This window comes from Rousettus aegyptiacus, unplaced genomic scaffold, assembly GCF_014176215.1.
Source record: "Rousettus aegyptiacus isolate mRouAeg1 unplaced genomic scaffold, mRouAeg1.p scaffold_m13_p_3, whole genome shotgun sequence".
NCBI lineage: Eukaryota > Metazoa > Chordata > Mammalia > Chiroptera > Pteropodidae > Rousettus > Rousettus aegyptiacus.
Window position 1 is genome coordinate 16,602,986 of NW_023416306.1, and position 21,945 is coordinate 16,624,930.

Sequence of the window (21,945 nt, forward strand, 5' to 3'; positions counted from 1 at the left end):
TATACGTGTGACTATATTTCTGGACTCTCTATTCGGTTCCTTCGATCTATTAGTATAGTTATGGCCCTACTATACTTTGTTGATTACTGTAGCTTTATAATAAGTTTCAAAATCAACTGCTGTTAGTCTTCCAACTTTGTTCTTCTTTTTCCAGGTTGTTTTGATTATTCTAGGTCTTTTGCATTTCCAAATGAACTTTAGAATCTGCTTGTTATTGTCTTCAAGAAAAGCCTGATGGGATTTTGACTGGGATAGTGTTGAATCCATAGATCAACTTGAGAAAAACTGACAATGTAACAAGATTGAGTCTTTTGACCAATGAACAGTGAATATCTCTGTTTATGTTGGTCTTCTTTAATTTATCTCAGCAATGCTTTAGTTTTCAGTGTACATGTCTTTTATAGCTATTGTTGGATGTATCTCTAAGTATTTCATATTTCTACGCTATTATAAATAGTATTGCTTTTTAGATGTCAAATTCTGATTGCTTGTTGCTAGTGTATAGAAATACATTCACTAGTGCATCTTGAGCTGGTATCTTGCCATCTTGCTAAACTCACTAATTCTAGTAGCTTTATTGTAGATTCCATTGATTTTCTACAAAGACGATCATTTCATCTACAAACGAAAAGTTTCACTTCTTCCTTTTTGATATGAATGCCTTTTATTTCTTTTTCTCGCCTTGCTGCATTGGCTAAAACTGCCAGCACAAAGTCGAATAGAAGTGGTGAGAGCAGGTATCTTTGGTTCATTTTTCTCTTTGGATGTGGAGGAGTCAGTGCCAGACACACGAGCTGGGCCTGGGCCAGAAGCAGGAGACTGCTTACCGCAAAGCCCCTTCGAGACTGTCTGATAGTAATCGACGTCCATTGTGACATACATCAGCACCCCTCCCGCACCTCCCACTGCGGGCTGGTTCCCGGAACTGGCTGTTGTCCTCACCTGGTCAAGCATGTAATTTCTCGTACCTGGTAGCATTCACGCACTAGTGACTATGACTGTTCTTCTGTTGACCCTATATTATTCTTTGGTACCTGCCAAGTGGCACAGGGATCCGTTTATAGTCTCGCAGATGCCCAAGACACGCCTCGTATATAAGTTTCTCTTAATAAACTCTATTAATCACCATATGAGAGGAGCCAGCCTCTTTCTTCAGTCCCTCCCTGCCCTCCACTTATAGAGGTAGATTTTCAGTCCTGAAAGCTTTCTCAAGGTCTTCATGAACTGACATGAGGGGAAAACTTTGTCATTCACTAAGTATGATGGTGCCCTTTATCAAGTCGAGGCCGTGCCTTTCTATACCAACGTTGCTGAGATTTTTTATTAGAAATGCAGTTGCATTTGTCAAATGCTTTTCCTGCATCTACTGAGATGATTCAATTGGTTTTCTTTTTCAGTTTGTTAATATAGTGAATCATATTGATTTATTTTCAAATGTTATACCATCTTTGCATTCCTTAGCTAAACCTCGCTTGATCTTAATGTACTTAACTTTTTTATAGTCTTAGATTTGTTTTGCTAAAATTGTACCAAGAATTTTTTTAAATTGTTATTATTTATGCCTACAGCACCTGGTTTACCGAGGTGGTCTCCCATCCAAGTACTAACCAGGCCTGACCCTGGTTAGCTTCCAAGATCATACGTTGGGTTTCTTCAGAGTGGCATGGCCATGGACGATGGACCGTGGCTCTACTGGGGCACAAAATGGGGACCTTCTGCATGTAAAGCAGATGTGCTAACCACTACTTTATTGAACCACATCCTGTACCAAGAATTTTTGTATTTATATTTATGAGGTATATCGGTCTGTAGTTTTCTTCTTGCAGTATCTTTGTCTGACTTTGATCTCAGGGTAGTGCTAGCTTTATAGAATGCACTAGAAAGTATACCCTCCTCTTCTATTTTCTGAAAGCAGTTATGCAGAATTGGTACTGTTGGTACCATACATGTTTATTGGAATTCACCACTAAAGTCATCTGAGCCCAGGGTTTTCTTTGTTGGAAGCTTTTAAACTACAGGTTAAATTTCTTTAGTGGATATAAAGCTATTTGTCCGGTTATGAGCCGCCTCTCCTCATTCTGAAGGGACCACTCGGATCTCATTTCTCAGCTTCCTCCCACCCACTTCACTCAGGGGAGGCAGAGTGGTATCTGGTGTTGCTCTGCCCTTGTCCCAGAGCAGGCAAGCGGCTTCTGGGTCTGTATGTGCGCATGTGCAACATGAGTATTTGTGTGTGCATGTGAGCGTGTGAACACGTTTACTCCCTGGGATTCACTCACCGGCTGGCCTTTGGATCCAGGCTCCCCCTGGTTCCCAGGAAGCCCTGTTCCACCTTCTGTCCCTCGCTTGCCGGGGGGACCCAGCTGCCCGGGTAACCCACTTTCACCCTTAAAGAAACAGCAAAATGATCAGTCAAAGGGGAAAACGGTTCTAGGGAAGGGGGAGGGAGGACCTAGGAGAGACAGAACAGCGATCCCATAGGGTCAGTTGAGATCTCGAGATGCTGGAGCTCCAATGTAGGCCAGGTGGGGTCTCAAAACTTCAGCATCCTTAAGAGGGAAGTCTCTTTCCTTACTCTGGAGGGGAGGTTCCACTTCCCCGCCACTCTCCCACTGTGCCTCTCCTTTTTATGGCTTCTTCCCAACAGCCCATGCAGTTCCCACCTCCACACCTCTGCTCATGCTGTTCCTCCTGTGAGACCGCCACCTCCTCTTCTCTCGTTTAAATCCTCCATGGGCCAAGACCACCTCTCCCCAGCCTGCAGTCCCAACAGAGGGTTCCACCCTCTCCCCAGCTAAGCCCCTGGCTCAGGAAGGGCAAGGACCATGTCCGATTCATTCATCTCAATCTTCCTTCAGTATCTAGCACTGGGCTCAGACTGACTCATGGCTGCCGCCCCCATCCAGTCTCTCAAGGAAGCTTTCTAAAAAGATGCTTTGGAGGAGGGTCCCAGTGGCAAGCCAACATCTGTTGTTCCACGAAGTCCCACAAGAGGGCACTCAAGAATAACTCAACGACCAGTTGAGGGCTCAAGGCCTGCTAGGGGCCAGTATTTATAGCTACCAGGACAAACTCTCCTTAAAGTCAGGTTCAAGTTTGGGACAGGAACCCCTGAGAAAGGTCAACAATGTGGACTCCATTTTCATATAGGCCCTAGGAAATGGGTACCCACTTCAGCATTATAGTCAATATTACTATAGTTAGTAACAAGGCAGAAAGGATGGAGGTTGGCCAAGAGGACCAACAAGTGTCTGACCTTGAATCCTGGGGGCCCCTGTGCTCCAGGCAAGCCAGCCACACCTGGATTTCCTCTTTTTCCAGCAGGGCCCATGGGGCCAGGGTCCCCATCATCTCCCTGCTCTCCCTGTAAAGAAGGAGGGCAAAGGAGGGTCTCTCACGTTTCAGGAAATGCAGCCGAGGAAGCAGGATAGTTCAGAGCCTGGGTAGACTCTAGGTAGAGCTGGAGGCAGGGAGGTCCAGCTCCAGGATGGAGGTCATACTGCTTTTGTGTGAGGATGGCTGGACCAGCGGGACAAGGGCAGCAGAGGACTTGCAAGTAGGGAAGGGGAGGGATCTTAGAAATCATCAGCTCATCTACTGGGCAGGGTGCTGGCATGGAGGAGGGACAGTCAGGAGGGCCACGGTCCCAGGTCCCAGGGGATGAGACAATTGCTTACAGGGGAACTTCCGGGTAAGCTGGTTTTGTCCCATCTAAGTTTCTAAACCTGCTCCTCCTGGTCCCTGGCCCATGGAGGCGTAACCACCCCCACCACGCATACATACACCCCTCATCTCAAATGGACGTGCCATCTGTTAACCCCAAGTCCTGCTCACCTGCTGTCCTGCTTGACCGTCCCTCCCAGGAAGCCCATCTGGTCCAGCGACACCCTCCAGGCCCTGTCGCCCCACCACGCCCCGGGGCCCTGGCAGCCCCTGCAGGCCCTGTGGGTACACAAGCTGGTGAGGGCTTTTGGGGAGGGCAGGGTGGTGGGCGGGAGAGGAGCAGCTGCGGGTCACTCACCTGGATGCCCCTCCGTCCTGGCACCCCGGCCTTGCCTTGCTTTCCCTTTGGTCCCTGAAAAATCAAGAAGCACATGACAGAGGCCACCGGGAGGAGGAACACTAGAAGCTGCAGAAGGGGGTTATCGAGCCGATCGGGGGCCGCCCCTGTGTGGCTGGGCCCTGCCCCTCCACCTTTGGGGCCTCGGCATCTCCATCTGCAAGTGGGCCCGAGCACCCCGGCCTGGAAGCCCAGGGGCAGTGCTGGCTTCGGAACCTGACAGTGTTGCCACTGACCCTACCCCGGCTGGTCCGTCACCGGCTTCCCTGCTACAGAGGCTGTGGGGCCTTGGCGGCTCCCTGGAGGGAGCCCGAGCCCACGGCTGGCTGGTCCACTCTATTCTCCCTGCAGTTCCCTCTGCCACTCCTGCCCTCCCAGCCCTGCCTCCCCCTTGCACTGCGCTTGGGCCAGTCTTTCCCCTTTTTGGGGCCTCAGTCTCTCCTGCAGACACCCAGCTCTCTTACCTCTTCCCCTTTAGATCCTTTGGGTCCCGGCCGCCCCCGGGGTCCCGGATGCCCCTGCAAACCAAGGTGAGATGACGCAAGGTGGCCCCAGGATTCTCCGCCTGGAGGGGGAGGGGTGGGGAGGGGTTTGGGGGGTGCAGGCTCTGGGGGTGCCCCCAGGGTCAGGGCAGGAGAAACCAGAATGGGCTGCCCCAGGCCCTCCTGCAGGAAGCATCCCTTTAAACTTTATAAGGCCCAGTTCCTTCATTCTCCCACAGCTGCTCCACCCGCCTCAGGGCAGGATTGGGGACAGGAGAGGAAGTACCACTCACGGGTCGGCCCTGCTGGCCTGGATTTCCACGGAGGCCGTGTACACCCTCCTGTCCCTAGAAGCCAAGGGGAGACAGGTGAGGGGGCCTGTCCTGGAGGAAGCTGGGGGCCGGGGCAACTTCCGACCTGGCTCTTCCTAGCCACGTGTCGTTTCCCCCTGACCCTCAGCTTCCTCATCTGCAAAATGGGTGAAATAATGACCCTGCCAGGGAGGGTGGAGGGGAGGCGAAGAGCCCAGTGGGAACCCACGGTGCATTCAGTGTCTTATCTCCTGTGTCTTTCTACTGCGTCTGTTGAGAGAGCCGTTCCCGGCCACAGATGGAGAGACAGAGGTCCTCAGAGGGGAGGCGTCCCTCTCCCCAGCCTCATCGTCTCCTTCCCTCAGGAAAGGTCTCCGACTCTTCCCCTTTCAGGGTGAACTCAACCCTAATCCCTCTGTTAGGGGGCTGCGCTTCAAGCCTAGACACTAGTGGTGGGAGGAAGGGCTCGCCTCCTGGTGAAGGCTGTGATTTCAGGTTGCAGGTAACAGGGGCATGGGGCTGGGGAAAGCCCTCTTGCAACACTCTCGCTGCTGCCAGCAGGGAGGAGCTCGATACTTACAGGGTATCCAGGGTCCCCTGGCTCCCCGCGGTCTCCTCGATCACCCACGGGGCCCTGAATGACAAGGACAACAGCAAATATGGGCCACCAGGGACAGGGAAAACCCGACCTGGGCCTTGCTGGCCACACCCTCTGCAGAGCTAATAGCAGCTTCACCCCTGCTCAGCCTCCCCCTCCCCACACAGCAGAAGGCTGGGCTCCACCTTGGCCTCGGCATGGGGATGGAAGTTGGGGGTTGCCTTACCCGATCTCCAGGTGGCCCAGGGGGGCCCTCAGCCTTGCCGTCCTCACCCTGCTCCCCCTGTGGACACAGAAGCAGCTTTAGGACAAACCTCCTGCTCCTGTGAATTTTAGGAATTCCAGACACTCTACACTGCAGCCAAAAGGGCTTCATCAGAGATGAAGTGCAGCCCGCTTAGGGTTACAGATGGGGAAGTTGAGGCCCGAAAGGAAAGGGGCAGACATGGGGTCAAAGCCAGACCTGGGCTTAGAAGCAGGATTGTGGGACACGGACAGTGCTCTTTGCCCTCCTCACACTGGGCACCCCGAAGCTGATGCCCCCAGGCTGTGAGACCCATGTAGCTCTGAGTTGAGACCATGGTCACGCCTGGCTTTGCACAGGACCAGCTGCTTGAAACTTCTTGCCTCAGAGCTCTTCTTCTCAGCTGGGGACTGGGGGCGAAGTGGGTAAAGGAGACAATGATGATGGCACGAGGGAGCGGTGGGGACTCCATGAAATGAGGCAGAAGCCCCCGCGTGGAATTCGGACAATTCCAGCAGCTTGCACGCATGGACACTACGGCGGGCCGGATGCAGGTACTTGTTGAGTCCTGCCAACAACTCTAGGATACAGGAGCTATTATTATCTCCACTCTACAGATGAGGACGCTGAGGCAGAGAAGTGATGTGAGCTGCTCAGTGTCATTCAGAGTTCCTTTTTCTGACCCTTGCTAGGAGAAAGTGGACCAAGAACCAGCTTTAGGACGAACGTCCTACCCTTGATCGGAGCCCCAGAGAAGGCCCTGGGCTGCCCCGAGCTGTGCTCAGCAGGGGACCAGCTTGGAGATCTTGTCACTTAGACTGTCCTGTCTGCAGAATGGGACTGCGATGCCTGGCAGCGTTGCTCTGAGGATCCGGGGAGGAAAGGCATGCTCGGCGTTCAGCCCACACTGCCGCACGGAGCAGGGGCTCAGCGGATGGCCGTGAAAACGGCTGCTGTTGATAATAATCACAGCAGGGACGCTGTGTGGCACGGATGTAGTCAGAGTTTAGACCTGAGGTCCTTGGCCATGGCAGGCCACCCTGGGCCCTGTTCACCTACAGGACAGGTGGCTGGATGCCATGTGCCAGCTACCAGGAAGGTTTATGCAGAACCTCAGGGCTCAGAATGTTCCAGCCCCGGACGACTGGTGTCACCTCCCATGGGGGCACATTCTGGGCAGGGGGCTCAAGTCAGGGCACCCCTGAGCCCCTTCGCTGTGAGCAGGGATTGAAGGGAGGCTGGAGAGGCAGAAGAGAGGGGAGCTGTGGCTGGGGCTGGAGCCTGTCCCAGGCCTGAATCAGACCCTAGGGCTGGCAGCTGGCAGCCTTGGCCGAGGGCCTCTATGGCTCTCGTGGGCAGAGATGGAAGGTGGGAGGGACTGGGCCGTACGCCTAGGATGTTGTACCCAGGGGGTTGGCCCAGGGAGTGGGGATTCCCTCTCTGCCCCGCCCACTTCTTGTGGCTCTTTCTCCCACTGTGGAGTGAGGCAGCCGGACTAGGGGCCTGGGGGCTGTGTTTACCTAGGGCCTTCCATGCGCCAGGCACTGCATGAGGCGTGCTTCATACATTCTCTCACAGAACTCATACTGCACCCCCAGGCTGCTGCGACCATTGGCCCCATTTTATAGATGGGGATGCTGAGGCCCAGAGAAGGGTCTTAGTCAAGCCCACACAGGGGTCAAAGGGCAGTCTGGGCCGAAAGCCAGCTGTAGAGATCCCCCCCCCCCCACTCCCTCCACTTTGTGGCTATCGTTTAGTGATGCACTTTTAGCACCAGAAAGCTGTTTGAGCCCCCTCTGCCCTTCTCCCTGTTCCCAGAGTCTCTCCCCAAGTCCTCTGGCAGCCGCCTTTGTAGACACACGCCCCACAGGGTATTTCCAGGCTGAACGGTATATTGGCTCATCTAAGTGTCCATTTCCAGCTAGGAAAGCAGGGCCTGGCACCAGATAGAGTCTGAATCCTGGTCCTGCCACACTCCAACTAATCCTGAGCTATTCCCTGAGCATTGTGGAGACTCAGTTTCCCCACCTGTCATGTGAGATACTGATACCTCCATGTGGGGTCATGGCGAGAATTGAGAAGAAATCCTGGGGAAAGAGCTGGTGTGTGGCCCTCCGGCTTTGGGGGTACCCTTGGGAGTCTGCTCTCTCCCTTCCCAGCACCACTCAGCTTGTGGCTGGCTATTCATTTTGTGACTATTTTTATTTTTGAGCTCTTTAGGGCCTCATTCCACAATCCCCTGCTCAAGGCCAAGAACACACTAAATAAATCGCTAGAAATCCATAAACACCTGTTGCATAGCCAGATGAATGACCAAACTAACAGTACCGTGAAAGTCAGAAAATGCATCTGGCGGACAGAGGTGACGTCCTGCTTGGCCTTCCCAAGGTACCCACCCACTTAACAGATGAGGCAATCGAGGCTCGGGGAATCCTGGGACCCCATCCAAGGCCCCAGCAGACTTAGGGCAGATTTGGGGTTTGGGTCCCATCCTCAGTAGCCACGGGGACTACTTCTGGAGCTGCAGATGGCTCAGAGTGGAGGCTCCCCCTTTTTTATGGTCTGCGTGAACCTCTCATGCCCAAGCCCTGGAGGCTGTGAGGGCTGAGGAACGACTCTGGGTATTGAGTGGCACTTTCTGCGGCTTCCTGTGGGATGTCAGAGCCTGTGGGCTCGCTCTGACGGCAGATCTGTTCTTCCCCGAGCAGGAGGAATGGGCCAGCTAGACAGCAAGCCAGGCCAGGGTGATTCACCCACAGCAGGATGTAGTTAGTGGGGTGCTGACTCAGCAAAAGAAAAGAGGGTTTGGGCAGCAGTGGGGCGAGGAGGCAGGAGCAGCCGCCTGCCAGACCTTCGAGCTGAGCAGTCAGGAGGGGAGGGAAGGAAGCGGAGGGGCTCGGTGTTGCTAACGTAGGACCCAGGCCGGACGCCCCGACCTGCACAATGGGGCAGGGAGCGAAAACCAGCGAAGTTCCCCTTGGCACCTCCTCTCTCTACTGAATCTGGGGCCTCGCGGCAGGGAACAGACAAGCCCCCCCCCCCCCCCCGCCTTGGTCATCCCTTCCTGGCCCTGACATGCTGGTGTCCCTCACGCTCCTTCCTGGGCCCTCCCCTGGCTCTCCCTGGGTGGTCTCATTCACCAACAGTGCCCCAGCTCCCACATTCGTGTAGGCGATGGAATCGCATAGTTTTAGTCTTTACATGACTGATGCCCATTTCCCCTGCTGGACTGGAAGCCCCCAGAGGGCAGGAAGTGTGTCTGTTTTGTTCCAGTGCTGGGCAGAGATGATATCTGATATATCTGTGTTGAATGTCGGTCTAATGGCTGCTGCCTCCTGGCCACCTGTGGTGTGAGCAGGGCTGAGCCTGCCATGAATGCCCGGAGATGTCCCAGCCACAGCGCCCCAGGGGGTTTTCTCCTGCTGACCTGGATACTGGGGAGCGGCTGCTTCCCACGACTGAACACCCACCTTTTCGCCCTTTGGTCCGGGTGGTCCAAGGGGTCCCATGATGCCTTTGTGTCCCTGCAGAAAACAAGAAGGCAAGGCAGGAGGTGAGAGCATGGGGGTGGGAGGGCTTGGGAGGAAGCTGGGATGAAGCACAGGGACTCGGAGAGGGAGACACTGGGCTGCGTGACTGGCTCCTGCCTCTGCCCCAACTCGCTGTGTGACTCCGAGCAGGCCCTGTGCCTCTCTGGGCCTTGGCCTCCCAGACATGTCACGAGGGCTCCAGATTCACCTCTAAGAGGTGAGCCCACTTGCATGGCTGGGGACTCTGCCCACCGGCCCTGGAGCAGACCTGGCGGGGGTGGAATGCCGGTCCGCAGGTATCCCAGGCGGTGGCCAGAACCCCACACGGGGTTTCCGCTGCGCTCCCAGCACCCCTCTTCCAGTCTCCTGTCCTCTGCCCTCCTCGCTATATCTCTTTCAGACACTGGCTCCCACTGCTAACGTAACACGCTGTCAGGCCTTGCACACATGTTTGTGAGCCTCCTCGAGTCTCAGTTTCTCTTCCTGAGCAAGCCCCGTGCCTTCCCGAGGGCTGCTCCTCCAGACGCGTAATGCCTGCCGGTCTGGCTCAGCCCCCTCTCAAAAGAGTCCCAGCTTAAACACAAACAGGCTACGACTCTCCCCTTCCGCAGAGCACAGTCGTACAGCTCAGAGATGGGGTACGTGGGGCACCCACCCGCAGAGAAGGACTCACTGAAGGCACATTCCACCCCTCACCTGGCCACCAGTGGCCCTCGGCCCCCACCCTGGTCTGCAGGCCCAGCTGTTTTCTGGGGTGGGTGAGACCACAAATCCTCAGTGGCCGGCAGGTGGGCCCCCAGCTGGTGGGTGGTAGGGGCAGAGGACCCAGGCCTACAGGACAGAGTTCCGGGAGTGGGGGTCCGGGCGGGGAGAGGTGTTATTTCCTTACATCGTAACCAGCCAGTCCCGGTTCTCCTTGGGCCCCCAATCGTCCTGGAGAGCCCTGCGAGGGGAGACCTGTGTTGGTACGCAGCCTCACCGCGCAGACTCGGGCAGTCTCGCCACCCAGCTCCAGCCCAGTGCATTCAGCCCAGCAGCCTGGCACGTCCATCCGACCAGAGCCCCGGTGCCGGGCGCGGTGCAGAGCAGGTGGCGCCCTCCCTGCCCTCTGGAGCTCCCCTCCTCCTCCCAGCCCTTTCTTCCCCCAGCTCCAGTGCTTTGTGAGAGCCGATGGCTCCATTTCCCCCGATTTTGTGGGCCAGTTGTTCAATCGAACGGTTATACAAAATGAAAATTATATGAACTTCCACTTAAACCAATTATATCAAAAATAAAGATGCCAAATATTTAAAACGCCCTTCTTGATTATTTTACAATTTACTAGTTATCTCCTATGCTCAGGAGGTTGCCACATCTGTAGAATCGTGTGGCGGATATTCGAAACCATGGAGCACTCCTACGCTGCTTCTCCCACCCTCACGCTCCGTGACATCACGTAGTAGCCTGAGTCGGCCTGGGTGGCTGCCTTTCTGCCACAGCAACGAGCAAGTGCCACAGACCAGCTCAGCTTTCTCTGAGCGCATACTGGCAGCTCAGAGAGGCCCGGTCGCCCTCATCTGTCCCCTCTCTTGCTTCCTCTTGGGGCCACCTTCCCCCTGCAGCTGTCACAAGCCTCGGGGGCCCTTCCCTCAGGGTAGGCCCGCAATGGCCTGGGACACCCTTTGAGCGACACAGGGAGCTATAGCAGCTTCACCCTCATCCTCACGAATCTATTTCCAGAGGGAAAACTCCTGTTCAATTAGAAACATGCTCAAGGGTCTGTTCCCCTCTCTCCTCACCCCAAAAGCAGGGCTTGCTAATTGGGGTCTTCAGGAGACCCCCGACTCCTTCAAATTGCAAGAAACACTCTGTGTTCTGTGCACGTTTCCAGGAGAGGGGCTGCAGCTTCTGTGGGTTCCCAAAGGGATCTGTGATTCAAAAGAAGTGGCTGGGTATTCAGCCAACAGCTGGGGTGGGCGGTACCTCCCTTTTTGCCTGTGGCCCCCTCTGCTCCACACTTGATCCCACCCACCCCACCCAGAGAGTTCTCACCGTTGGTCCCAGGCTGCCCCGGGACCCTTTAGGGCCTGGGGTGCCAGGGGGTCCGGGGTCTCCAGGGGCGCCCATCTCACCCAGCTGTCCTTGGTAGCCCTTGGCACCCTGCAGCAGGGGAAGAGACAGGCTGTCACCAGATCCCTGGGGGGTGGGTGGGGAGGTGGGGATAGGGAGAGGGAGACAGGAGGATCAGGGCAGGAGGAGGGTGTCCTACCTTGGCCCCGGTCCGGCCCTTCTCGCCTTGCTTCCCTGGTTTTCCTTCAGGACCCTGGAGGGAGAAGGAGGGAAAGAGAGGAAGATGAGAAGTGAGGGACAGTTGAGCAGGTCCACACAGCATGAAGAGTGGTAGCTCTAGGGGCGAACTGCCTGGGTTCAGAACTGATTCTGCGGTGCCCTCGAGGGTGACCTAACTTCTTATGATTAGTGTCTTTGTCTGCCAAGTGGAAACGCTGGTTGCATTTGCCTCACAGAGCTGAGGGTTCAATCTGGTGATACAGTAACATACTTACAAGGTGCCTGGCTCATAGTAAGTGTTGGATAAATGGCTGCTTTCCTGGTCACTGGAGGCACCCAGGCTGTCCCAGTGGGGACAGCTCTCTACACTGAGCTCTCGCCATGCGCCACGCACTATTCTGCCCTCCTAGCAACCTCGAGCCTGAGGCCTGATTCAGTCCCCCTTCCACAGAAGTGACAGCTGAAATACCCAAAGTCGAAGTGACTTGCCCAGTACTCTTGCTGGTCCATGGCGGGGCCCTGATGCCATTGCAGATCTGTCTAGAGTCCCTGCCCAGGGCTCAGGGCGCCCACTGGTGACATGAGGCAGGCAGAAAAGGTGTTCCAGATCCTCCCTCATCTCTGAAATGCTGGGTGTCACTTCTGACAAGCTCCGAGGCTGCATCCCACTGGCAGGGCTCCCCTTTCTCAGGGGCTGGGGCTCGAGGGGCTCCTCGTAGCGGGCATTGTTCCGGAATGTCAGTCACCCTACCCTACTCTCCCACTGGGGCAGCCAGGACACTCCCTCTAAGAGGCGGCTCTGCTCCCTCCCTGACCCCAAGGCATCCCCAAACACCACTCTCCCTGTCCTGCTCCAAGGGGAGCCAATCTAGCTTTGTCTCCACAATCGGCACGGAAACTCAGTTCAGTGGGGGTGACTGAGTGTGTGTAAGTGTGCGTTTGTGAGTGTGAGAGATGAGAGAGCAAGAAAGGGAGAGAAAGGAGTTCCAATTCTGAGCCACACTGGGTCGGCAGCATTTTTGGCTTGAAAAGGACATCTCAACTGCCTCTAGGGGACAGTCCCTTCAAAGCCCAAACCTAAAGGGTGCTGGGAAGAACATCTATGTTCTTGGAAGGCACTGAAGAGCTGGTCTGCTTCAATCCCTTTGGCTGTATTAACAGAGGCACATGCCATAGGATGAGGGAGGTGATGGTCCCATCTTGGAAAAGGCATTACACTTGAAGAGGAGGCACTGACTAATTGTGACGAATGATGGGCACGAAGGGCATCCTAGAGGAACAAGGAAACAGCTGGACTAATCCAGATGGACTCAATTCCTATCTGCAGTATCAGCAGCTGCCCTGAGGATGGCCAGCAGATGGAACTCACAGGGAGGCCGATTTGATTCAGCACAAGGGAGAAAGTCTGCTCAAAAGACACGACATGGCAAAAGTGTATTGGAGAAGATGACTGTCTCAAAGGAAAGTGCCAGTCAGACCACCCTGGGGCCCTCTGGAAGGAGCAGTGGCCCTGGAAGAACCAAGCACAGACTGCTCTGTGCCCTAGAGATTGAGTCCTCATGTGACCCTGGACAAGTCCCTTCCCTTCTCTGCCTCAGTCTCCCCAGCTCTAACATGAAGATCTTGAACTAGTCTTGCGCTGTTCAGTATGGCCGCCACATACGGCTACTCTGCACTCGAAATACGGCCATTCTGGAGAACTGAATTCTTAATCCGATTAAATTTTGATTCACTTAAAATTAAATTAAAAAAATGAGAATTTGGTTATTGGAAAACTTGTAACAGTTATTGGAAAATTCAGTTATTGGAATAATTTTGGATATAAATCTACATTTCCAACTGTGTATTTTATTAGATCTAAATACAGATCACGTTTTTCCAGTAGAAAGTTAGCATCTGAATTGAGATGTGCTATAAGTGAAAACTACACACTGTATTTCAAAGACTTAGTACAAAAAATGCAAAACACCTTTTTAATAATTTTTATACTGATTACACATTGGAGTGTTAGTATTTGATATACTGAGCTAAATAAAGTATGTTACTGAAATTAATCTGACCTGTTTTTATTTACCTATTTAAAATGTGACTATTAGAAAATTTTAAATTGTACACGAAGCTCATATTCTGCTTCTATCAGACAGCGATGAACTTGACAATCTCAAGGTCTCTGGCTCCTCTAGTAATACTAACAGTCGTCACAGCCTCGACCACGGCCAGGCGCTGTGTCTACACTCTACTACATATCTCATTCAATTCTTTGCATAGAGCTGAGAGGAAAAGAGTATTTATCCCATTTGAGAACTAAAGAAACAGGCTCAGTGAGATGAAGGCGCTGTCCACAGGTGACGCAGCCAGGTTAGAAATGAGACATGGATCCTCAGTTTTTGGGTACGCTGTGGCCCAGGCTGGTCCTGGTTGGCGAGGTGTGAAATGAGGATGTAGGAGCTGGTGGAATTTGCTGGTGGACTGAGGTGATGGCAATGGCGGATCCCTCTTGAGAAGGAGAAATGAGTCAGTGCCAAAGTATTCCGCACAGGGCCAGGGAGACGGAGTCTCCCCCGGGGCAGGGCGGGCAGCCGGCCACTGTTCCGCTGGGCCCTCCACAGCTGGGAGCATCCTCACCACCCCCGCCCCCAGTGTGGGAAAACCTGAGTAAGGGCGGGCGCGTCCAGTGGGGTGAAGCTCTCGGGCCAGAAGGAAGACTTTCGCCTGGCCCCCATCCATATAGATGTATTTCTGGAAAGGCCCTGATGGCTCATAAAATTCTATTTTTAAATACTCAGCTGTTTCCAGGCTTCGGAGTGAGAGATACTTGTCCTGCAGCCCTGATGCCAAAGAGACTTAAATACAGGGTTCTCACCACCTCTGTCACCCGACACTCAGTCTGGCCTCAGTGAACCTTTCTCTGGTTCCAGTATGTGAGCACTGGGAGTGACAGCAAAACATGGACATGACGCTGCTACCACCGCCGCCGCTAAAGCCACCCGCGTCATCGCGCCCATTGTCATCGCCTCTGCCTCTGCCACTGCCACCAGCATCACCAGCGTTACCGCCGTTATTATCATCGCCGCACAGCCATCCCTACCACCACCGCCACCACCACCGCCACGAACACCAACACCACCATCACCAGCCATCTCCACCATTAACGCCACCAGCAGCATCACCACCGCCACCAAGACCGCCATGACCACCGTCATGACCACCACCATCAGCTTCCAGTCGTTTCCTCCTCCAAATTCGTCAAAGCAATCTGTTATATTTTGGGTGCATCTTATAAAGTGCCTCCCTTATCCAAAGTTTCATCAGCTCTTCATAGATGAGAAAACCAAGGCTCAGAGAGAGGCAGTGATTTGCTCAAGGTCACACAGAGTGGGTGATTAAGCCAGACCTCACTCTTTGGACTCTGGGTCCAGGACTACTTCTGCCACATGTTGGTCCCCAGCACACAGCCGTGATACTCAAAAGCTCACTAGGAAAAGGCTTCTGGAACATTGGAACTCAAAGCGATTTCAATACACATTCCTTCCAAATCCTTCATCGTACCTAGGGCAGGACCCAGAGAGGGCAAGGACAAGTGAAATGACACACAGCAAGTTACTGATGGAGAATTGGGCCAGTGTTCCTCCTGCTGAATTGTCCCTGCTAAATTCAGGGTAGCCGAATATGGGGGTTGGACAGGACCAGGTCCGCAGGGGCCAAGTTCGTGCAGGGCACAGAAGCCAGGCCAAGGGCAGTGATCTTACTCTGAGGGCACTCAGGAGCCTTGGGAGGTTTAGGCAAGGGAGGATGGACACAGCAGAAGACCCTTAGGTGGCTGCCACCAAAAGGCCTCCCATCCAACTGTCTGAATAGACTCAGTGTTATTTGCTCCCAGGAGCCCCAAGTACTGGCACGTAGCCATGCACACTCACCCGGACTCCAGTGATGCCAGGGGGGCCAGGGGGCCCGTCCTCGCCCATCAGTCCCTCCTGGCCCTTCTCACCATGCTCACCATCAGGCCCTGGGTCACCCCTGTCCCCCTGGGCATGAGGAGAAGAGAGAGAGAGAGAGAGAGAATGAATTAGTCACCAAGCCTAGCAGAGGGCCCAAACCTCAGGGCTCCGTTCAGATGTCCACAGCCAACCAGCTCCTAGATTTCCTGATGGTTCTCTGAGTTGGTGAAAGGATCAGGCCAGCATGGCTCCGCTGGCACAGGGGACATCCTCGACATGACAGTTTCTAGTGTCCAAGCCTGGACTCAGGAGGGGATGGGTCAGGGAAGAGAAGGAAGACCCTGACCACGTCTACCCCACAAAGTTCACAAGCAAGAGCCAGGTTCAGGGGACTAGGGCCATTTCTCTCCAATGAGGACACATGGGGAGGACAAGAATGGTAATAGGCTGAAATAAATTTTTATAAAGAAAAAAATTCACCCATTTCTGTCTCTCATAAGTTTTCCCACTTTTCTGAATTGCACTAACAACCTTTGCTCACATGAAAACACTTCACAGCATTAATAGTGAGAGATCATCGTTTTGGTTGCTGTGCACTAAGCTCAGAGCAGTGAAAGGGAAGGAACCCAGTTAGCAGTAAACTAAGCTTGAAAAAGCATAACCGATCGGACTGAGCGGTTTCCATCATTTTTTTGTTCACGCTTTACTCTGCTGTGAACACGTTCTCCCACTGCTGTCTGCTCTGTGTGGCCGTCACCCTCACTGACTGCAGAACACTGCCCCTGCTGAGTGGATGGCATTTATATACCACTTGCCATTTCCAGGCCATGCCCCAGGAGGTAGTGCAGCTGTCAGGAGAGCAGCATAGGCCGGGGCTGGCAGGCCTGGTGGGACCTGCAGCTAGTCTAAAAGGGGCTCAGCTGTGACTTCAGAGAGGTCCTCGGGAGAGAGTATAAAGTCATGGGCACCAGGAAGGGGTGCGTGGGGAGCAGGCTTGAAGAAGTAGGGTGTCTATGCTAGTTTTGTTTCCTGGCATCACACTTTACGAGGGACACTGATCAACTGGTGTGCATCCTGGAGAAAGGGCGGGCTCGAAGGGCATGAAGCCGAGCGTGGGAACAGGACCGTGGAGAATGCGCACTGCGGGGCGGCCCTGCTGGCGTCTGGGCTCTGGGCGCAGGGGGCTGGCGCGGGGGATTGCCAGGGCCGTTTCCGGCTCAGCCGGGGAGAACTTCCCAATGGAGAGGTCCAGGGATGACACAGATGAAAGAGGGAGACTCCAGGCTGAGGCATGGGCCGGTGCAGAACAGATCTGGGCACCAAGAAGGGGTCAGGCAGGTTGGTTTCTGAGGTCCCTTCGCACTGAGAGTCTCAGGTTCTAAGCGGGGCCTGGCATGGAGACAGGGGGCTGGCCCTGATGATCCTCTCACAGATCCCCTTGGCTCCAGGATTCCCCTTCTGGCCCGTCACCCCTGGTCGCCTGCTCTCCTAGCTCTCAGAGGCAGGCAGCCGGTTCCAGGTGGGCTGGGCTGGTTTTCAGCAAAGGGCCCCAGCCTGGGTCCTGAAGACCCCCACTTTCTGGGCTCCTCATGGATTCTATGCAAAATAGACTCTGGGGGATCCTAGAGAATCCCCATATCCTAGGATATCTTCCAATGTTCAGAAGAGCCTTATAGGCTGCCTAGCTCAACTCTTTTAATTAATAGACGGGGAAACTGAGGCCCAAAGAGAGTCAGAGACTTCCCATCACCACACGTAAGTCAGTGGCAGGGCGCGGGTGAGAGCCCGAAGCTCTGATTCCTTCTAATTCCAAGATTCCGTGCTCTGGGGACAATACCTCCCTCAGCCCCGGTGACACCGCCTAAGTTCGCATCTTGTTGACACCTCTCAGTAGCTGTGCGCCTCTGGACAAGTGTCCTCATCTGTAAACTAAGCGCCACGGTGTTACTGTGAGGACTGAGATGCTCCGTGTAAACAGCTCAGCACAGCGTCTGGCACTCGCCCTGGGTAAAGGTTAGCTGTGACAAAGAGTCACCGCCACAGTCACCTCCACCAGCGAATCGTCAGCAAACTCTGGAGAGATGATCGGCAGAAAAGCACTCCGTAAACTATAAAGTGCCACGGGCCATGTTTTCACCATAAAGGTGATTCTCGACGAACACCATAACGAGAACAGGTTCTCTCCTGGGCTCCACGCGAGGACCGGGGAAGATGCTGCACACTGCGCCACTGCTTTGGCCCAGGGACTGGGGGAAAACTGGCTTTGGAGGAATTTAAAGAGGAAGCAGCTAGGACCAAGGAGCCACAACAGGGGGGCAGGAAAGACCATGAGGCACCAGGCCCAGAGACCCCCTCCCATGCCACCTAAGCCATGATTCCAAGGAGAAGAAAGGTGGCTGCCCAGAAGGGGAGCAGGCCTCCACGTCGTGCCTCAGTTTCTTCATTTGTCAAATGGGGACGCTAATGTATCTAGCTCATAGGGTTGCTGGGAGGATCAAATGGGTTAATTCACGTAAAGCTCTTAAGGCAGGTGGTGCAAGAACAGGGTGAGTACAGAAGCATTTTAGCCAGAATGTTCTTAAACATCACCAAACAGTGAGCGGACACTTGGCAAAGGGTGTAGAAGGGCCCTCAAATGCTCAGGTTATGCCCTGGGATGCAGCAGGGCTGGAAGGTAGAGAGGCAGACAGATGGCAGACAGGGGGCGCTCTCGCCTTTGTAAGAGAAACGCGGGCAGCTGCAGAGCCCTCCAGGGGCCTGTCACCAGGCTTCCTCTGAGAGGGGGAAGCCCCTGACCCAGAGCAACTGTGGGGACAGGGCGGCGGAGGTAGAGGTCTAGGGATGGGGAAACTCAGGCCCAGAGAACAGTGGTGCTTAGCTGAGGTCACATGAGAGTAAAGAGATGACAGAGGGAATCTTGGGACATGGTACTTGGGACCCTGGGCTGGGGAGCTGACATTCAGTGTGACAGGTCAGCTCTGGGGAAAGCCCACCCTTTGTGTCAGAGATGGACGCCAGGGAAAGGCCTGAGCTAGAGAGGGTGCTGGTGAGTCAGAGCAGTGCCCGCCTCCTAAGTGCTTCGGGGGAGCTCCAGCACCCCAAGTTTCCAGCATCTGTAGCTGACAGATGAATCTCTGGGACACAGCAGGTCTGGGTTAGGCTCATGGGTTTCGAGGTCAGCGAGCCCTGGGTTTGAGTTTTGGATCCTCCACTTAGAGCAACAGATGCTGGATGAATATACCTCTGCCTCCCTCTGAGCCTCAGTCTCTTCACCTCCAGTACGGGCATGTGGTGCAGAGACCGAGCCAAGGCTTGGGTCTTTGGTGAGCTAATTACTAGCTGTAACCTCTCTGAGTCTCGATTTCCTTATCTAAAGACAGAACATACGTCATAGCGTTGATCAAGGTGATTCATATAAAAGACTTAGCACAGTACCTGGTACATGTGTGACTAGTCCTCCATAAGTAGTGGCTTACAGGCCATGGGTAGTGATTATTATTTTCCTGATCTTTTAGGGTGTTTAGGAGATAATCAATAATAAAGGCGCTGGCTCCGGGCCTGGCATAGAGTGGATGTGCAGGTACCACTCTTGGCCAAGAGAAGCTGCAGTTTCGAGGAGAAGGGAAGCAGGGAGCAAAGGGAGGGGATGGTTCCCCACCCCCTGGGCAGGGTGCGGGACAGCAGGCAGGGTGGGGGGTGAGCAGTGGGCGGGCTCGTCCTCACCCACCCTGCTCTCAGTGGGAGCCAGCCGCAGGTCTGCTGCCAGAGCTTCTTGGCAACACGCGCTTCCAGGAGAAACTCAGGTCTTAGATGGGAGGCAGGTCCAGAACACCCCCTCCTCCCCAGACCCTGCACCGGAAGGACACTTACCTTCAGCCCGTCGGGCCCTGCAGGGCCATTGTCGCCCTCAAGGCCTGGCTCTCCCTGGAAAGGGTGGTGGGGAAAGACAAGGATACCTGACTGGGGAGTGGGCCCCACCTGCTTTTACTTCCTCCCCCTCCCTGGGGCAGAACACCAAACCCCGGTCTCTAGGCAATGCGGCCCCAGAGCGCCCGGCACACACACAGTGGGCGGCTGAATCAGTGAATGAACGGGAGAGTTGAGTCACCCACTCAGCTCCCAGAAAGGGGGTCCAGGCCCTCAAACAGCCTGCTGTCCGCAGGGTGGGCTGAGGTGGGGGCAGCACAAGGCCTCGAGTTAGGGAGTCGGGTGGCGGAGCCATCCTAGACGCCAGTGTCTAGGCTGGCTGGCTGGACCGGAAGGCCTAGTGGCTGAGAAAGGCTTTGACGTCAGGCAGACCTCAAGGTCCCCACCGGGTTTCCCATCCACTGGCGGTTTGACTACAAACAAGCTACTCAGCCCTCCTGCATTCGTTTTCTTAGTTTGCCCATCTTGCGCCTGTGGCCGACACCACTAGCTGATCCACTAGAACGTGGCTCCACGAGAACAAGGTCTTCTGTTACTCACTGCTGTGTCCCCAGTGCCCTGGGATGGGCAGGGCACACAGTGGGCTCATCATTTGCTTTCCTACTACGCTTAGATGGAGCCTCCAGGCACTTCTCAATGTGGTTTTCCAAGAAGACTGTGCTGATCAATCTCCATCGACACATAAGATTTGCCATGTTAAGGCTTCAGGCTCCACACTCACCCTCTCTTGCCCTGTGGGCTTCCCCTCCCCTTCTACGTCCTAACTCAGTTTGTGGAGTCTCTGTTACCTTTGGGCAGAGGGTAACATGAGACATTGGAAAAAAGGAAAGATGAGAAATGAGACTTGGCTTGGGGGTTCGACATCCCATGAAATGAGACCCACACTAACTCCTCCTCACTCTTGGGCCCCACCTCCCCATCTGTAAGATGCTAGAGGATGCCTGCTCTGTATCCCTCACAGCATCCCAGGGGTCCACATTCAGGCAGGGACCTTATCACAGGGCAAGAGCATAGAGAGGTGGACACGGAGGCATGCTGGGGCTTCTTAGAGAAAGATGAGCATTGTAGGTTTCTTACGGAAAAAGGGAAGATAACCTTCCATGGGACAGTTTTCAAGGATGATGAGTGTTTTTCAAAAAAAAGCACTGGGAGGCCAAATTAGTTTGGAGATCCTGGATTAATCTCAAACAAACCAATTTCTTAGTTGCAGGCCTTCTTAGAGCCTTGAAAAATTCTACTGCTAATGTGTTAGAGGGAACACTGAGCATGCAGTGAGTCCCAAACATTTCAACCACAGAATATTTTTCTTCAAAGAGCACCTCTACACTGTGGAAATGCTGAGCCACCAAGAGAGACTAGACGAGACTCATGGTCTATTTCTGCAGGCGAGGAAACTGAGACTCAGGGAGGTTGAGTTAAGCCCTTCTCTCTACCCAAATACCCCTGGGGGTTGCTCTCCAGGGAGAATGAATTTGTTTTGACTTACCCGCTGCCCAATGAGGCCCTGCTCCCCAAGGGTGCCCAGAGGCCCAAGGTCACCCTAGGAGAAACCAAACACAAGTCCATGGGGAGATGGGTAGGTCTGGCGCTAGCCCTCACCATCAGCTCTGATTTGGTGTTGGGGAGCTGGCCAGCTCCTTCTTCCCCCAAACCAAAGAGAATTATAAAATGCCAGCCAGAGCCCCTCCCCTAAGTCAGCCCTGGCCACGCTGACACCACCACCACCACCACCATCACATTTGCATTTACACAGCAAATTAATTCTCACAAAAGCCCTACCAAGGTAGATATTTTCTTTCATAAAGAAACTGAGGGGCTGCGTGGTTAAAGAACTAGCTCAAGTTCGTGGCTAGTAAGTGACAAGCTCAGGATGCAAACCCAGGTAGTCTGGCTCCAGAGAGTATCAGGTGCAGAGATGGCCACTCTGGCTGGCCACCTCCTTTACGCTTCCTGAAAACCTTGGCAAGAGACCCAACGATGAAGAGGCCCTAAATGAGCCAGAATCACAGCCATGCACACCTTCCTTCCCCACACCAAGAGACCCAAAAGGGTCTTCCTCCTGCTGGGATTTGCAAGTTTTACTCCCTCCGTGATGGCGTCTGGGGCACGAGGAGGAGACGGAGCTCTGAACCCCCAGCTCTGCCCCAACCCACAGTCCCACTTCTATCTGTTTTATAGGTGGGGTGGTTTTCTGCATTGTTCGAGCACAGGAACCTGAAACTAAGCCAAGACTGTTAGTCTCAGGCCTGGTCCAACTCCCTCTGAAAGGCTGAGACTCAGGTGCAGGTCGGGGGGGGGCGGGTAGTGATCTGCCTTAAGTCCCACAGCCTCTCGAGGGCTCCCCCAGGCCCTGCCTCAACAATGCCCTCAGGCCGCCAGCATCGCTCATCAGCTCCGGGGCCTGCACAGTGAGCGGGATCCTCTTCCAACAGCAGGGAGGGGGCTGCTCTCTCCAGAGCCCATGTATCAATGGGCGCCTGTTTCCTGGCAGGTAATGAGGGGCATGGGTACCGAAATGCAGATGGTATCGCGGGAGGCTGAGGGTACTGCCGACCTAGCGTGGGGGCAGGGGCAGGTGCCAGAGAAA

The 21,945-nt window shown here is 54.3% G+C and overlaps 1 protein-coding gene across 4 annotated transcripts in view; it reads right to left on the reverse strand.

Annotated features, from left to right (window-relative positions):
• Nucleotides 1-21,945, reverse strand: part of COL27A1 (collagen type XXVII alpha 1 chain) — a 133,813-nt gene that overhangs the window by 12,424 nt on the left and 99,444 nt on the right. For 3 of the 4 annotated variants that reach the window (XR_004956202.1, XM_036238414.1, XM_016152623.2), the window contains exons 35-49: nt 20,845-20,898; nt 19,302-19,355; nt 15,411-15,518; nt 11,474-11,527; nt 11,257-11,364; nt 10,115-10,168; nt 9,166-9,219; nt 5,678-5,734; nt 5,434-5,487; nt 4,836-4,889; nt 4,525-4,578; nt 4,022-4,075; nt 3,835-3,942; nt 3,257-3,364; nt 2,280-2,387 (exon numbers count right to left, since the gene is read on the reverse strand). Coding sequence is in view for 2 of the 4 variants with exons in the window: in XM_036238414.1 (XP_036094307.1) it covers nt 2,280-2,387; nt 3,257-3,364; nt 3,835-3,942; nt 4,022-4,075; nt 4,525-4,578; nt 4,836-4,889; nt 5,434-5,487; nt 5,678-5,734; nt 9,166-9,219; nt 10,115-10,168; nt 11,257-11,364; nt 11,474-11,527; nt 15,411-15,518; nt 19,302-19,355; nt 20,845-20,898 (1,083 nt within the window). In the remaining 2 variants the exon portion in view is untranslated. Of the gene's footprint in view, nt 1-2,279; nt 2,388-3,256; nt 3,365-3,834; nt 3,943-4,021; nt 4,076-4,524; nt 4,626-4,835; nt 4,890-5,433; nt 5,488-5,677; nt 5,735-9,165; nt 9,220-10,114; nt 10,169-11,256; nt 11,365-11,473; nt 11,528-15,410; nt 15,519-19,301; nt 19,356-20,844; nt 20,899-21,945 lie in introns of all 4 variants that reach the window. The other variant, XR_004956203.1, reaches the window with a different exon arrangement.